We start from the raw sequence: 18,121 nt of genomic DNA, 5'->3' as shown, positions 1-18,121 counted from the left end.
CACTAAGGTGAGGCAAGTGCAAAGTCGCACATGCCCAATAGGAGGCAAAAGCATTTGATTACAGTGGCTGAGGCCCTGGCATGCCAATTCTCTACCTCCAACTCCCCCCTCAAAAAATGTCCTTAAAAAACGGGAAACCAGGGCTGGAGGGATGGCTTAGCTATTAAGGCATCTGTCTGCAAAGCCAAAGGATCCAGGTTTGATTCTCCCAGGACCCATGTTAGCCAGATGCACAAGAAGGCGCACGCATTTGGAGTTCATTTGCAGTGGAGGCCCTGGCATGTCTGTTCTCTCTCTCTCCCTCTTTCTCTGTCAAATAAATAAATGGGAAAACCAGAAAGAACTACTTAAACAAACTGCCTCAAACAAAAACAATCTACTCTGGTGCTACTGAAAAAAGTTAGGGTATGAAGGGGTGTGTGTGTGTATACATGTGCATGTATTTGTTGGTTTGTGTATGTGCAGGTGTGTGGAGGCCAAAGGGCAACTTCAGGTGCTGTTCACCTCCCTAAGACATGGTCCTTCACGGGCATGGAACTCAACAAGTAAGCTAGACTGTCTAGCCAGTGAGCCCAAGAGATCTACCCGTCCCCACCCTCACCAGGGCAGGGATTGCAGGACCCTATTCTCATTTTTATTGTTTTCTTTTTCTGTTTTAATTAATTAATTAATTTATTTATTTGAGAGCGACAGACACAGAGAGAAAGACCGATAGAAGGAGAGAGAGAGAGAGAATGGGTGTGCCAGGGCTTCCGGCCACTGCAAACGAACTCCAGACGCGTGCGCCCCCTTGTGCATCTGGCTAACGTGGGACCTGGGGAACTGAGCCTCGAACCGGGGTCCTTAGGCTTCACAGGCAAGCGCTTAACCGCTAAGCCATCTCTCCAGCCCTCTGTTTTAATTTTTTAACTCTGTTGTTGTTTGTTTTTATATGTAGGTTCTGGGGATCAAATTCAGGTCCTAAAGGTAACTATATCATGGCCTAAGGACCCATGTTCTACTCTCCGGATCTTCCCAGGCCCCAAAGTTAGGATATTTAAATCAGAATCCTGAAGGCAAAGAGGAAGAAGACCACTTGAAGGTCTTATAAGACAGTATTCAGTATCTGAAACCCAGGAGCATGTCAGGTATGAAACACTTCACAGGACACCAGAGCTTTCAAGAGTGGAGTTAAACATATGGAGACTCATTTCCTATTTCCACTGTGTATGGGTGTGTGGTGTGTAACAACAAACTAAGGTGAAAAACGGTTTTTGCCAAGACGATGGCTCAGGTGCAAAGATTATTAGAGATTAAATACCAAAGCCCTGGGGCTGGAAGTGTACCTCTGTGGTAGAGTACTTGCGTAACAGGCACAGGACCCTGGGTCCACTACAAAGTAAGTAAAATCATGCAACTGCAAGGAGAAACTGAGCCATTACAAGGAAAGCAAAATGTCTAGTCACAACCTGGCAGGGATGTGAGGAAATCACTTAGTTGCTGGAGCAGAGCTATGAACGAGGACTCCGTTCTGTTGGAGGCGTGGGCCTTGGGTCAAGCAGGTAAAGTAAGGGCATGCTGACCACTTCAGGAAAAGCCAGCATTGCTTCCCCTTTGGTTTCTCCTCTACATTTTCATGGGGACTTTTTTGGCTTCAGAATGCAAAAGTCTAAAGTATAAAGAGTTTTCCAAGTACGCATCAGGAACTTCCAACAGTTTTTAACATGGAAAACAAAAATCAAAGTTACTGCTCTATCCAATTCCTCACTCCTTCCGTTAACAAATTCAGTTCTGCCTTCTAGGAGAGTAAGCAAGTCCAACATTTCTTCTGAAGTAAGCTACCTTCATTTGTTTCTTTCCTCCTTGTCCCCAGCTTGCTGAGTTGTGAGAGGAAGTGCTTCCCTGAGAGCCGGCGGTGTTCCAGACTCCTCCATCATCCTCCTCTTCCCAGCTGGAATGGCGAGTTCCTGTAACGGGCCCATCACTCTCTCCCCAGCCGTCTTGCATAGATTTGGAATCTTTAAGGAAATAGTGAATGAATCCTTTGCAATAACTACATATTATAAATACAACAACAACAAAAATTCCTTGAAGATAAGCACATCACCAGTAGTCCTGCCTGCCCATCTATACAGCCAGGCAAAGGCTGCTACTCACACTTGAGAGAAGAGACAACAAACCATACCACCAGTCTCCAATACTCTTCTAAAACTCAAAGGAACTCATCAAAATTGTAAGAGCCCACGGTGGTGGCACACACCTTTAATCCCAGCACTCAGGAGGCAGAGGTAGGAGGATCTCTGTGAGTTCGAGGCCAGCCTGAGACTACGTAGTTAATTCCAGGTTAGCCTGTACTAGAGTGAAACCCTACCTCAAGAAACAAAGCAAACAATGGCACTATGGTGCTGAGAAGTGACAGAGGAGTGCTTAGCACTGCAATATCTGTATCACACCTTCCATGGCTCAGGGTCCATTGTGGAAGAGGTGGTGGAAAGAATGTAAGAGTCAAAGGAAGGGTAGGACTCCTTACACTGCACTCCTCCAGACACAAAATGGCCTGGATACCCATGACCTCACAGTGCCTGACACTACCTACACAAGACCATCATAATAGGAAGAAAAGATCATGACATCAAAATAAAGAGAGACTGATTGAGAAGGGGAGGGGATATGATGGAGAGTGGAGTTTCAAAGGGGAAAGGGGGGGGGATTACCATGGGATATTATTTACAATTATGGAAGTTGTCAATTTTATACACACAAACACACACACAAAAAACAAAACAAAAACAGAAGCAAACAAAAAGAGTTGCAAGTAAGTTCAGAGTTGGGTGGTAGTGTACACTTACTGTAATCCCAGCACTTGGGAGGCTGAGGCAGGATTGCCATGACTTTGAGGCCAGCCTGAGCTATGTAGAGTTTGAAACCACTCTGAGATACATGAGACTGTCTTAATAAAGTGAAAACGGGCTGGGGAAATGGCTTGGTGGGTAAAGCTCTTGCTGTGCAAACATAAAGATATGGGCCTGGATCCTCAACAACCATGTAAAATGCTGGGCTTAGGAGTGCATGCCTGTCATCTCAGTGCTGGGGAGGTGATCACAAGTATATCCCTACGGCCTGCTGACTAGCTAGTCTAGCCAGGTCAGTGAGCTCCAGCTTCAGTAAGAGACTGTGCCTCAAAAATTAAGATGGAGAGCTACAGAGGAATACACTTGACAATGACCTCTGACTTCCTTCTCCACACACATGTGCATGCTTACCTACACATCTGTGCACCCACAAACACACATCATACACATAGATGAAAAAAATGTTTAAACGCACTCCTCAAAAAGAATGTTACATCGAATGAGCATGACTGATGTGGTCCTTGTTTTACCAAATGGACTTGGTAGGTAATGGGTGTGAGAAATAGGTATGATCAAGAACTGCTATTTGGGATGAAGTAAAAAGAAGAAACAGTTTTGCAAAACTCTTGGACATAAAAATTATGATGAAAGCTGGGCATGGTGGCCCACGCCTTTAATCCCAGAATTTAGGAGGCAGAGGTAGGAGGATTACCATGAGTTTGAGGCCACCCTGAGACTACATAGTGAGTTCCAGGTCAGCCCAGGCTACTGTGAAGCCCTACCTCGAAAAACCAAACAGCAACAAAAAAAGAAATTCACAAAAGAATTACAGATTTGAAATGCATCAGCTACTGAAGAGGTCCAGGGCAAAGACTAATGGGTAAGCAGTGATAAGCCAGAATGAGAAAATGTAGAGAAGGGGGGGCGGGGAGACAGAAGGTCCAAGGACACAGGATTATCAATATGCAGTTTATTCTATAACATCCCCTTTATATAAGTATCTTTAACTTGCAGACTGTAGTAAAACCTTAAAAAACTAGATTCATTTTTTGTTCTTTTTTTAGAGGCTGACCTGGTCCAGGCTGACCTGGAATTCACTATGTACTCTCAGGGTGGCGTCGAACTCATGGCAATCCTCCTACCTCTGCCTCCCAGATTCTAGGACTAAAGGCATGTGCCACCACACCTAGCATCAGAACTAGATTCTTTGCAACAAGACCATCATCCTAGAGGCTGAGCCCAGTGACACACCATCAAGAATATCAAGACCAAGATCCAAGATAAGGAAGGGCCCTCAGTGGAGTAGCAGCAGGTGATGGCCAGCAAACAACTACATTTCTCTCCATTAGTACATCCAGAAAGAGTCTACCCTGCAGCTGGTAGTGTGCTGGTGCCATGGCATCATCATGCCTTCCCTGTGCCAGCTTGCCCACCAGCACAACTGTGACAAGACAATCTGCCACAAATGCTACACTGGTCTGCACCCTGTGATGTAAAAGTGTGGCCACACTAACCTACGTCCCAAGGAGGTCAAATAAAGCCATGGCCTTGGAGTCCTAAAAAATTCCCCTTACACTGACTGCAGCAGGAAAAAAGAAAAGAGAAGGGTGGGGAGAGGACGGGCTAGGGATATAGCTCAACGGTAGGACACTTGCCTAGCATGCAGGCAGCCCTGGATTCAATCCTCAACACATGCCCCCACCAGCAAAAAAGAGCAAGAGAGAGTTGTAATTTTTTTTATAAATATTTTTTCTTATTTATTTATCTATTTGTTTATAAGAGAGAGAGAGAGAGAGAGAGAATGGGTGCACCAGGGCCTCTGGCCACTACAAACAAACTCCAGACACATATGCCACCTTGTGCAACTGGCTCATGTGGCACCTGGAGAATCGAACCCAGATTCTTAGGCTTCACAGGCATGCGCCTTAACCACTAAGCCATCTCTCCAGCCCGAGAGTTGTAATTTTTAATCACAGGTTTTACAGTATCAGATTTACAGGCTACAGAAGATCATAGGTGACCAGCACCAGTTGGCTGATTTAACCCTTCCTCTGCATACAACATATTAAATGACCCAGAAAGGACAAGAGCTACTCCCATAGCCAGTCCTGGAGAGTAGAGTACATTGCAGGACTTGGGAGCACGAGGGTTCTGTGAGGGGAGAGAGGAGATCCTAAGGTTGGAAAAGGCACAGTAAAAAATCCCATAGTCCAAAAACCTAAAAAGTTGTGGTGGTGCACACCTTTTAATCTCATCACTTGGGGAGGCAGAGATAGGAGGATTGCTTTGAGTTTGAGGCCAGCCTAGGACTATATTGTGAGATCCTACCTCAAAACAAACAAAAAACCCTACAGTCTGCTAAAAGATCATTGTTGCCAAGTGTCTGGTTCTATATCAAGTATACTAGATGCTATTTCACAATGAAAATCATGAGAACAAAGTCTTCAGAAAACTCATGACGATTTTTTAAATACAGCAAAGTCACAGGTATGCATGTGAATGTCTAGATTAAAGCTAGTACCACATTCTTCACACGGCACCACCACAGTCCCAATTATCACAGGATACACTGAATCTGTTTTCTTGTTCAAATTTTGAGTATTCAATAATATTTCAGTGTTTAATATAACCATAGTGTTCTACCTTTAAAAAACTGAAACGAGCTGGGCATAGTGGCGCACGCCTTTAATCCCAGCACTCGGGAGGCAGATGTAGGAGATCCCAGCTCCAAAAGCAAAAACAGACAGACAAACAAAAAAACCTGAATTGAAATCCGACAGGTTCAAAAAACCTGAAATGTACTTTTGTGGGTGGACTGAGACAAAGACAAAAGCCCTAGCTAGACAACCAAGCCCTTGCACAGCAAAAAACATGTTCCATGTTAAATACCAGAGAACTGTTATCTTAAATTATATCAACACAAGTGTAAAAACAAGGCTGGAGAGATGGCTTAGCGGTTAAGCGCTTGCCTGTGAAGCCTAAGGATCCCAGTTTGAGGCTCAATTCTCCAGGACCCACGTTATCCAGGTGCACAAAGGGGTGCACCCATCTGGAGTCCGTTTGCAGTGGCTGGATGCCCTGGCATGCCCATTCTCTCTCTGCCTGTTGCTCTCAAATAAATAAATAAATAAAAATGAACAAAAAAATTAAAATACATATATATAGAAAGAGTAAAAACACACCAAATGAACTAAATAACATATTTAGTTATTGCATAAAAATTTCTTATATTCAAATTATAGTTCTAGCCACATACCAAATTTAAGGTTTTGTTTGCCTTTTTTTTCTTCAAGGTAGGGTCTTGCTTTAGCCCAGGCTGACCTGGAATTCATTATGTAGTCTCAGGGTGGCCTCAAACTCATGATGATCCTCTTATCTCTGCCTCCCAAGGGTGCTGGGATTAAAGGTGTGTGCCACTATGAACACGCCCGGCTTGTTTGCTTATTTTTAAATCAATAGTATTAGGTCATGACTTTTAGTTTGTTTGTAAACATTTTAACATATGCCAAGAAAAGTAACTATATTTGCTACTATTTAATATTTCAAGTCATGAATCTCACTGAGACAACAGTTAGATACTAACAGCCCTCACCAAAATGTCTCTGCAGCTAATACAGAATTCCTCAAAAGTGAGAAACAATCACTTACTGGGTTTCATGGCATTGGGAGCGTTGGCGGGCGTGTTTCCCCAGCCTGTGGTCGATGCTCCTGTGTCATCCATTTCACCCCAGCCAGGACTGCTTTCATTTGGCTCGCCCCAGGCTGAAGTCCCATTATCTGGAGCAGGTGGTGTGCTTTTGCTCCAGACTGAAAAACAGAAATACACTTCTAAGTAGGACCTGTCCAACAGCCATCATCCAATGAAGGTAAAGGGAACAGGTACAGGGATACATCTCTTGGCAGAAATAGATTTAACCTTCAGGGAGGGCATTTGGCAGTGGCAGTTTATTTTTTTTAGCATGTGTGAATGTGGTGCATGTGTGCCATGATGTGCATTTGAAGGTCAGAGGACAATTTTTGGTTGTCCGTCCTTGTCTTCCATCTCGTTTGAGGCAGAGTCTCTTGCTCACTGTTCTCTTCACTAGGCTAGCTGGTTTGTGAGCATCTAGGAAATTCTCTCGACTCTAGCTTCCATCTTGTCTTAGGTGTGCTGGGGCTATAGAGGCCTGCTGCAGATTCCAGCTTTCACAGGTGTGGGAATCTGAACTCAGGGACTCATGCTTATTTATGAGGCAAGTGCTTATCTACTGAGCATCTCCCCAGACCTACAATACTGCTTCTGAAAGCTCCAGTGCCTATCACTTTAGACCCACTGCCAGAAAATTACACCTTAGATACATATGTTAAAGTAGGTGGAATTATACGCACAACAGTGGCCATGGCACCAATGTTAAGGAGCTAGTTTAGACCAATGGTGGGTCCTTTACAACGTGAACTTCTTTCAGAAAGGACAGGACAAATTATGGGTCCAAAAAGCAAGCACTATATCTGAAATAATTACAAGACAGAATGGCATGTGCCACTATAGAAAGCTTAAAAGTACACAAAGGAGTAAAGACATAGCCTCAAAGTATACTGTTTGTCTAGCATGCAAAGGCCCTGAGTTCCATTCTCAGTAACCATTACCCTAAGTAGATGAAAACAAAACAAAACAACACCAGAGGAAGTATAATCCCTCCTCTACATAAATTTTAATGGTTACAGTTTGCTATAGATAAGAGCAAGATTTATGAATGAAACACAAACATCTAAGAGATTACCTATGAGGAGAAACCCAAGAGGCTAAGACTCTTTCTTATAAGATTTTTTTGCTTTTCTGTACAGTTTAAAGATTTTTTACTATGAAAATATACTATCATTTCCTTTCTCCCTTCATCTTTCAAATTCTTATACATAAAAAGAACTAGTTAAGTAATCATTCTGTAAGGGGCCCTAGTTGCATTCACTTAAACACCACTAGGTTTACACTGGAAAACTGGAAAATTATTATACTGTGATTAAACTGAAAAGTTAAGCATCATCTTAAATTTGTGCACCCATGTCCTTTTACAGAGACATTCATGGCAAACTGAAAATGAAACTTAAGTTACTTCTAACTTACCAGACCTGCTGTTTGCTGTTCAAATAGTAAGGAAATAAGAGTTTAATTCTGGGTATCTGATCTTCCTGAGATGATAATATCTTATGCAAACGATACTCCCAGAAAAACCACCTAGAGACTGAGACCCTTTTGCTACGGGAGATGGCAGCTTTGTGACTGTACCACCATGGCCTCTGGAAACACCACAGAATGTTCCCATCTCCTGGGAAAGAGAAGCATCAAGGGCAGATCCATGGGTAGAACCAGAAAGGAAAGCTATCACTTCTTTAGTTCTTTATTTAAATCTACAGCATACATTTGTAAGTATTTTTTTGATTCTGCAGACCAGTATAGCTACAGAGAAATCATTCTGAGGACTAAGAATGTTGCCATCGTTTCCCTGTGCCAAGAGGGAATGCTGCAGTGCATTAGAGCAGCTGCTATCACTGGTCTTACAGGAAGAGGCTCTCTAAGCATCCAAGGTAGATTGCAGGGAAGACCCTCAGAACACAACTCCATTCAATGCATGCACCTTAATATAAACAGCTTCGACTAGGATTGCTTTACTCCATAAAAACCTGTGAGAAAGAGGCATTGCCTACCTGATGCTGATTTTCCGGTCATTGGGGTGGGCAGGTTTGGTTCTCGAGGTGCTGGGCCCCCTTGGGAATTCTTATCCCACAGGTTCACATTCTTGTAGTTATAACTGTTGGGGTCTCCCCAAGCTGAAGTGCCATCATCAATGTCCATTTTCCGACTAATTGACTGTGGGGATGGCTCTTCCCAACCGCTGGGTTCCTCATCCTTAGGGGTTGTGGGCTGGGGCCCACTGCTCCAGTTGGAATTGGAAGGTCGAACACTGCCTTGAGGTGGTGGGGGTGGGCCTCCCCAGGAACCAGAGGCATCTGGCTGTGGTGGCGGCTGCTGCTGTGGCGGGTGCTGTTTACTCCAGGAACTGGGCTGTCTGCCAGTCTCGTTCCATGCAGGGGATCTTTTGCAATCTTCCCACCCACCTTTTGAAGCTAGGTTTGCATTTCCACTGTTACCCCAAGTTCCAATTTCATTCTGACCCCCTTCACCCCACCCAGACACAGGCTTACTTGCAGAACTTTCCCAACTGCTACTTTTTGTTTGATCAACTTCCTCTCCCCAACCATTCTTCCCAGAAGTCCATCCTTGATTGGGCTGACGTCCACCTCCCCACCCCTGATCCTTGCTGGAATTGTCATTCCAAGAGGAAGGCGTCTTCTCATCTGGCCGTCCTCCTCCCCAGCTGGAAGAGTTGTTGTTCTTGTAGTCGTTCCAGCCTCCTGTGCTCTTGGGCTCTTTCCACTCTGTAGAGGCTGAGAGCTCCCCCCATCCAGACTTCATTTGATTGCTTTGGCTGGGTGCGTCTCCCCAGCCCCCTGAGTTCTTGGTCTGTGTGGCAGCGCTCTCCCACCCCTCAGTTCCTTTGTCAGATTTCCCCTCAGGCCTTGGCACCTCTTCAATATCCCACACTGTGTCCTGCTTAATTTGAGTCTGGCCCCAGCCAGTGTTTGAGAGCACCCTGGGGTCCAAATCAGTTCGGCTCAAAAGAGTCTGCAAGACAGCCTGGCAATCAGGATGTGTGGGCCTGTAAGACCGACGGCCAGAATTATGACTGTCGCTACTTCCTGCTTTGTGGTTGCTTCCAGTGCTTTGACCTCCAACCTCACTTCCCGTGGAGCTGGAAGATCTTCCCCAACAGGGACCCTGGGCATTGCCTTGGTTTTCAGGGAGGGGGTGGCCCTTTTGATTGTCCCATGCTCCAGTGCTAGAATTTGGTTGGTTTGGACCACTCCATTCTCCAATTTTCAACTCGTCAGACCCAGTCGGCTGTTTCCATTCTCCCTGAGAGACTCCAGATGTCATTTTGTTCCCTTCACCCCATTTGTTGTCATTAGAGTCCTGAGGGCCAAAGTTCCAGGACCCACCCGTAGACCTGCTATTGTTGTCCCAAGAGTCATTTTTTGACCCGGTTGGTTTCTGAACAGGAGCTCCTTTCCAGGAGTCCTCTCTGTCTTTTCCATTGTTCCCGCTGTTTCCAGAATTGCTTTGTCCAGAGACTGAGTCAGTTCCAGAAGACCCCCTAGCTGCACCCCAAGATCCAACACTCCCAGTCTTTCGATCTCCAGTGCTTTGTGAAGGGGCATCAGTGCTCCTGGAGGCGTTCCCCAAGCCCATTCCAAAGGGGATTCCCTTATTTTCCATGGGGTTTGGTGAACTTAAGTTCAAGGAGTTAGTGTTTCCATTTTTTGGTCCATCAGTGTTATGAATTTGAGCCTGTTCTCTGCCAGAGACAACAAAATTAACACCCGCATTTTCCATCTTTGACTGCTGTTCCCTGGATGCCTGGCCTACTGTGCTAACCTGTGCACTGGAATTACTACTATCTGTTTCCAATGCCCCTTTCCTAGAAGTTCCTTCTTGGACCAGTGCTGGCCAGGCAGATGGGTTGCTATTTGGGTTAAAGTTGCTGAAGCCAGAGCCAGGTCCAATTCTGTCCTGACCACTCACATTCCTCCAGTTTCCTAGTCCATTGCTGCTGTCCGTTGCAGAGGTGGAAGATTGAACAGATTTAGTCTTAGGGTCCGACTTCCAGACCCCAAGGTTACATTCGTTCCCAGAACTCGCAGGCTGGCACTGGCTGCCTTTGCCTTTGCTACTAGTGGTGCTTCCTGGCAGAGTGCTCTTCTCAGAGCCAGGGTTTGAGGCACTGTTGTTATCGGTGGTGTTTTCGGAAGAAGATTCAGTGTCTTTGCTGGCAATACAAGGCCACTCTTCCATGTCAGACCCGTCTACAATCACCTTGTCCCAGATGTGAATTGGGTTGGGGGAGGCGCCGTTGTTGGAGGAGGCTCCGGGGCCCCAAGTGGAATTTGCATAATTTGAAGCAGCAGCACCTCCAAGGGTTGACTCTGGGAAAGAGATCAGCGGGTCAGTCGGGGCTGCCCATGCACTACCATCATCAACACCCGCACCTGCAGCTCAGACCGCCCTGGGAGCTCACTGGAACCCCTCCCCCAGTAGCTTGTTGTGGGTGACTGTAACATACAGCTTTTGAGTCACCTCTTCTCCTTCATTTGCCTGCTGTTATATATGCTAAGTTTAGCTTCATATTTCCTTGCAATCCCTACTGACACAGAAGGACCTTCTATGTCTTGAGACAAATGCAATAGACTTTCAACTTGCTTTGTATCTTCAGTCTATTCTAACGCTTCTGGTTGGAGTAAGTTTTCTAAAACGCCCCTTTGGTTCTACTACTGCTGGGCAAGAGCCTTCAACAGTTTCTTAGTGCACAAGAAAACAGCTAAGATCCTCAGGCACAATATGACCAAGATGCTCCATGACCAGGCTCAACCATTCTTTCCAGTCTTCTACAACTTTCTATGCAGGTGCCTACACTCCACAAATGTGCCTTCTCACTCTGGCACCATTCCAGGATGGCACCTACTGCTTTTCCTCCTGAATTCAAAGTGAAATTTACTCATTTTTATGGGTCTACTTCAAGTGAAATCTCTTCTATGAAGCCATTTCTGAGCTTATCACCTGAAAATCATCTTTCCCCATCACGAGCCATTTTCCTCAGTTCTGTAGCACTGTGATCATGTCTTTCTGTCCCCCATGTTGGTGCCTCTTCATCAAAGACTCTATCTTGCTAATGTGTGAATTCCACACAGTGGACAGTACAGTCTGCTCAATAAGCCTCTGCTGAATGCTGTGTGTTCCTGAGCTCGCTGCTGGGGCACACGAGACAGATCAGATAGGTTTGTTGCCCCAAGGAGATTAATCTGATATATCAGTCCCAATCAGCACATATTTGATGGAAGATACCATAGTTAGTGGGAGGAGGGGAGAAATTTTACAGGTTTTAATGAGAATTTTTTTTCTAAATGTATTTTAACCAAGCAGTTTGATGATCAAATCATTATGAAATTAAAAAGATATTACATAGAACTATAGAACAATTAAGAAACACAGATTCTTTATCTTTGAGATTTACTGTGTATTTAAGACACTGAGACTCACACTGGTCACATGTCCCTATATAGTCCACTCCCAGGCTTCCTTTTATAACTTGATATGAAGGGTCTACTTTGAGTCTGGCTTGAAAGCTGCCATAGGCAAGCCTCACAGGTAGGGCATTTCTCTGGTCTCAAGTCTGTGTCATCATCAATTTCTTCTATCCTTACTTCATATACAAGGCAGCAACAGGATTTTCTAGGCAATCCTTTGTTCAAATTTAGAATTCAAAGAAAGTATCCAATTGTTGACAGCTACCAATATGCTAGTCCTGTCAGTACTTGATGGTGTTTAAGCTCTAAGCCTTTTTTTTGTTTTTGTTTTTTAAGGTAGGGTTTCACTCTATCTCAGGCTGACCTGGAATTCACTATGTACTTTCAGGGTGGCCTCGAACTCATGGCGATCCTCCTACCTCTGCCTTCCCAGTGCTGGGATTAAAGGTGTGCGCCACCACAACCAGCTCTAAATCTTAATCACCTTGGAAGACATATTAAGAGATAGGATGAAACCTGTTAACAGTTTTTGAAACTGGGACCAGAAGCTCTTTGCTGTGGCTAATTTTCGTTTTCAAAACCTCTGGCTGGGCAGGATGGCTCATGCTGAGGCAGGAGGGTCATGAGTCTGAGGGCAGCCTGGGCTACACTGGAATACTCTTTCAAAAGACAGAAGTAATTCTTCAAACTTCAAGTGGAATCATTCAGGGAAAGACCCCTTGTGTATAATAGTGTTAAACAAAGCTGAAAATCTAGGGCTCTCAAAAGAAACACTGATTTAAAAAAAAAAATGCAGTAAAAAACTATAGAATGGTATCATATGTTTTCCCAACATTGTCTATAAGCTAGTGGTCACTGTGGAAGCATACACAGGGCTTCTTAAGATTCCGAACAATCACAAGGGAAAGTGTGGGGGTTGAGGGAGGGAATTACCATGGGATATTTTTTTATAATCATGGAAAATGCTAATAAAAATTAAAAAAAAAAAAAAAGATTCCGAACAAGCCTTCATGCAAGCTCCACTGCCAATCACTCCCTGAACACCCGAAGTACACAGCCTCATTGGTGATGCTCTTCTGTGATGAGCTACAGTGGCTGTTTTTAGCCTCTCACGCAGGAACACTAAAACCTTGCTTCAGAACTGCCCAGGCACAGTGCAGGCTGGCAAGCCTCTTCATTTTTTGAATAATCCCAGTAGTCCACACAATTAATGACCTTCATGAACTTTACACCAGGCAATGTGGAGGAAAAGTTATCTCCCTCCTTAAAGCTGGCATGCCCTCATTTTCCCCAGCATGGTACCTTACCTGGCGCAGTCCCACTCTCGCTCTGCAGCAGCGCTCCCGTCACTTGTGCGTTGTTTGGGTTTGCTCCAGGTGCTGCGCAGGGAGGAGGCCCTGCCCCACCCCCAAGGAGCATGCAGGACGGTGGAGGGGGTTGTCCACGTTTTAGTAACACTTTGTGGTCCTGCTGGCAACGGAATCGCGGTGGCACCTCCCGAGGCATGTAGCGGGCGGCGCTTGGCGGTTGTCCGTTCGGCACTGCCACCCTTTTGGCATTGTTGCCACCATTGACTGGTGGCGATGGAGAGCTGCCAATTGGGCTGGCGGCCGTTGGTTGGCTTAAACTTGGTTTCGTCACTTCGGGCACTGATAAAGAGAGGAGTTAAGAAAGTCTGAAATCAAATACATTTTCTAAACCTTGTTCTTTAGGAAGATTACAAGAGACCAACTCTAACACAACTCTTTTTCACTCTGTTCTCAAGAGATGCAGTCTTTCCAGATTCCTGTTGGCATCTTCAGTTTACTGAGGGTGGAAATACAGGTGGGAGGTGACAGTGACAAGAAACCACATATAGCAAGGTCACAGAATCACTTTCTATTAATTAAGGAAGGAGAAAAACATCTATCACTTCCTCCACCAGATCCCAGAAGGGCTGATGGGCAGGTACAAATGGCTGTGGCAAACTCCTCTGTAAGGGTCAGGCCTCCTTAGCCCAGGAATTCTTCCTCTTTGTCTAAATATTTTGTTTTTACATAATTTTTAAAATAATTTTAATTTTTAAAATTTATTTACTAAGCCGGGTGTGGTGGTGCATACCTTTAATTCCAGCATTCGGGAGGCAGAAGTAGGAGGATCACCATGAGTTTGAGGCTACCTTGAGACTACATACTGAATTCCAGGTCAGCCTGGTCTAGAGTGAGACCCTAACTCAACAAAACAAAACAAAGCAAAAAAGAAAGAAATGTGCACAGTCACCATGAAGCTACACTTTGCTGGGATGCACTGGCTCCCCATCTCAATCCCACAGAGAGGATTCTCCTAGGTCTGTACCTCCCACCTTCATCTTGGAAAGAGACTGCAGCCCCTTCCAAGAAAATGTGCCTGGCAAACATGGGCTGCCGGCAATATTACAGAGATAATCAGAGGCCCAAATCGCTGCCACCCAGAGTAATACAGGGGCCAGCTCTGGTAGCAGTACTGCTTTGACTGCTGAAATGATGCTAGGCCAGCACGTTGCCATTTAACTAGCTCCTTTATGAGGAGAGAGATACATCATCAGAAATCAGGGGCCCCAACTACCCATCACTGGACAGTAGTGAATACTATGAGTGACAGGAGAAAAGAACTGGTGCCTGAAGTAAGTTCCAGGCAACCCCTATGTTTGCCTTTAGCCAATCACATGGCAGAACAGGTCACCCAGCTAAAGGGGGTGGGTTCAAAAGATGATGGGCAGGATAAACATGTGACTTAAATTACTCATTGACAAATATTAACTATATTATTCCCTCTGCAGAATCTTTATAACAACTGATGAACAAATAGCTAAGCCATCTCTCCAGCCCCAACTAGCTAAATTTATCAATGATTCCCTTTCTATGATTCTGGAAGATTCCATATGGTAGTACTAATCCCCTTTTCTATTATGAGGATAGAGGAGAACTGGGAAAAGCTGATGTACACTTCTTTCCTAACTAGCTGTTGTAGGATGGAAGGAGATGCGCTTCTGTAAGGCTTCCTTTCTACAGGTGGGCTAGCATCTTCACACATGCTAACCATGGCGGTCATGAACCTTAACTCATTTTCCTAAAAGACAAAGGCAGAACAGTCTGAAATGACTAAGAGTATAACTCTGGTTTGACTAACCTCATAGTCCCAACAGCACCATTTCAACCAAAAGATCTGGTGTATCATGTATACCTAGTGTACAATGTCCTCAGGGCATCCTGTCTCCATCATATCAGAGACAGAGTAAATGGTCAATGATGAAATCAATTAAGATTTGGGAATATAAGTATGGGAATATAACACAATTACTTTACCTCTACCTGGTGCTATCATAGGAGTTCAGGAGTTCAAAACCCCCAGAACTCAGAAAAAAAAAGCTAGTAGGCCATGTGATTCAGAAGCTGGAGGGCCTAACTAGATCCTTACTTTTTTCTTTATTACACTTTTATGAATTAAAGAACTGTAAACACTTAAAACATAATCAAAATTCTTGACACTTACTAGAGATGAAGCAGCTGTTGGGCAAAAACAGCTCCATTTTTCTAGATTCTCCAAGTTCAAACTTAAGAAATCAGAATTAGGGCTGAAGAGATGGCTCAGCAGTTAAGGCTCGATTCCCCAGAATCCATGTAAGCTAGATACATAAGGTGTCACATGTGTCTAGAGTTCATCTGCAGTGGCTGGAGGCCCTGGTGCATCCATTCTCTCTATTTGTCTGTGTTTGTCTCTCTCAAAGAAATATTAAGTATGTAAATCAGAATTAATGAATCTCAAAATGCTCTAAGATGTCAGATGACAGTAGAACACAGAGTTCTGAGTGTTAATGATCTCTAGGTTGTAGCATAAATATTTCTAAAAATAAACTTCTTGTTTGTTTTTATGACAAGTTCTCTTATACCCCAAGTTGACCTCCAACTCATGGCATCCTCCTACCTCAGCTTCCAAGAGCTGAGATTACAAGCATGAGTTATTGCCTTTAAAAAAAAAATAAAGGGAAGAGAAAGGAAGGGAGGAGGGTACTTAATAGGTTGATACTGTATATATGTAAGTATAATGATTGTGATGGGGAGGTAATATGATGGAGAATGGAATTTCAAAGGAGAAAGTGGGAGGGGAGGGAATTAACATGGGATATTTTCTTATAATCATGGAAAATGCTAATAAAAATTTGAAAAAAAAAAAAAGCTGGGCATGGTGGCGCACACCTTTAATCCCAGCACTTGGGAGGTGGAGGTAGGAGGATTGCCGTGAGGCCACCCTGAGACTCCATAGTGAATTCCAGGTCAGTCTAGGCTAGGGTGAGACCCTACCTCAAAAAACCAAAAAAAAAAAAAAAAAATCTGGCTGGGGTGCTGGCACATGCTTTTAATCCTAGCACTCGGAAGACTGAGATAGGAGGATTGCCATGAGTTTCAAGGCCACCCTGAGACTAACATAGTGAATTCCAGGTCAGCCTACATTGAAAACTAAAAATATCTGGGCTAGAAAGATAACCCAGTGGTTAAGAAGCTTGCCTGCAAAGCCTAATGACCTGGGTTCAATTTCCCAGTACCCATGTAAAACCAGATGCATAAAGTGGCACATGCAGTGGCTGGAGGCCTCGGTGTGCCCAATTCATTTATTTATTCTCCCTCTCCCCCATTACAAAAATAAATTAAAATATTTTTTAAAAAATCAAGCCTGGTACAGCAGTACACATCTATAATGCCAGCTATTTAGGAAACTGAGGAAAGAGGATTTCAATGTGAGGTCTACCTGGGTAGTCTAGCAAAATCCTGTCTCACCAAAAACCAAAAACAAACAAAACAAAAACAAAAATATTCCAGGGACTATAGAGGTATACCTTAGAATAATTATAGCTTAGTTGTAGAGCACATGCTTTGCGCATTCAAGGCCCTGGGTTCCCTCCCAGATACCAGTGGCCTATCCACTTCTCACATTTAGTTTCTTTAACACTTTGCTGAATCTTAGCTATCACTTGTGTAAATATTTTTCATCCACCCTCCTTTCCCCCTAACATTTCTTTCCTAGCTCTGAACCCCACCATCTCCCAGCACAATGAAGTCATCACCTAGCTAGTGTCCTGGCAGGCGTATAAGACCCAGTCTGTCTGTGCACAACACATACACCATTAACTACCAACATGAAGCTGCACTGAAGTTGCTCTCCACTTCTTTCCTCTTTATCCTCACTGTTCCTAACCAGGATCTGCCCTCACAGTCTCCTAGGCCGGCCCCTGGCATTTTTGTACTTATTCATCTGAACACATTTTGTAATACCTCACCATTCATTCACTGTCTTAGAGGTTCTAAATACGTAACTCCCTACCTAGTCAAATACAAAAACGTAATCCATGCTGCAGGTTGTATATAAATGATTTAACTGATACCTTTTCAATGTTAACAAGTTGGAATCAAGGTTATCCCAACCCCACCATGCACTCACTATAATATGCCTTTTGGAAAAGCTCAGAAGGACTTGTAGTCCATATACTACAATGACTGTAATCTCAGATATATGACTGGGAAGTACCAGTGGAATGCAGTAATAGTTGTAAATTACAGTTTGAGCCATAATATCTCAAAACATTTAACTGACTCACTGAGCTGGAAGATTTCCCCTAAGTCTTTTGACTCACCACTGGTAAAATTTTGGGGTCAAAATAAAGCTCACTGAAAAAACCACACATAGATACTTCTTGTTTATATTCAATACCAGGCACTAGAGCCTTTACATCTCTGAAGATAGTTATCTGAATTCCTCAGGTAGGAAGCCTTACTCCTGGGAGCTAAACAGCCCTAGGTGCTTAAACCTGTCTGAGATGATAAACTCTTTGACCAACCTGGCCCATACTGTGCATGGGCCATGGAGGTTGGTCCCCATACTCTGTACACTGTGGTACTCACAACAAAGCTGCAATTCCCTTTTGGATACAATATCTATGTTAATGCACTTTGAAGTCATGTTAGTTTTTTTTTTTTTTGTCAAGTCGATAAAGTCAACTATTTTGCATAAAAAAAGAAAATTGAGCTGGGCATGGTGGTGCACGCCTTCAATCCCAGCACTTGGAAGGTAGGAGGATCGCTCTGAGTTTGCGGCCAACCTGAGACTACGTAGTGAATTCTAGCTCAGCCTGGGCTACAGTAAGACCCTACCTTGAAAAC

The 18,121-nt window shown here is 44.1% G+C and overlaps 1 protein-coding gene across 3 annotated transcripts in view; it reads right to left on the bottom strand.

Moving 5' to 3' along the window:
* Positions 1 to 18,121, bottom strand: part of Tnrc6b (trinucleotide repeat containing adaptor 6B) — a 285,060-nt gene that overhangs the window by 54,497 nt on the left and 212,442 nt on the right. For all 3 annotated transcript variants that reach the window (XM_045151729.1, XM_045151731.1, XM_045151730.1), the window contains 4 exons: positions 13,256 to 13,597; positions 8,514 to 10,850; positions 6,480 to 6,638; positions 1,822 to 1,997 (listed from right to left, as the gene is read on the bottom strand). In XM_045151729.1, coding sequence (XP_045007664.1) covers positions 1,822 to 1,997; positions 6,480 to 6,638; positions 8,514 to 10,850; positions 13,256 to 13,597 — 3,014 coding nt within the window. The remainder of the gene's footprint in view (positions 1 to 1,821; positions 1,998 to 6,479; positions 6,639 to 8,513; positions 10,851 to 13,255; positions 13,598 to 18,121) is intronic.

The sequence above is a fragment of the Jaculus jaculus genome, chromosome 6 (genome assembly GCF_020740685.1).
Source record: "Jaculus jaculus isolate mJacJac1 chromosome 6, mJacJac1.mat.Y.cur, whole genome shotgun sequence".
NCBI classification, from domain to species: domain Eukaryota; kingdom Metazoa; phylum Chordata; class Mammalia; order Rodentia; family Dipodidae; genus Jaculus; species Jaculus jaculus.
This window is presented reverse-complemented; position numbering and strand designations above follow the sequence as displayed.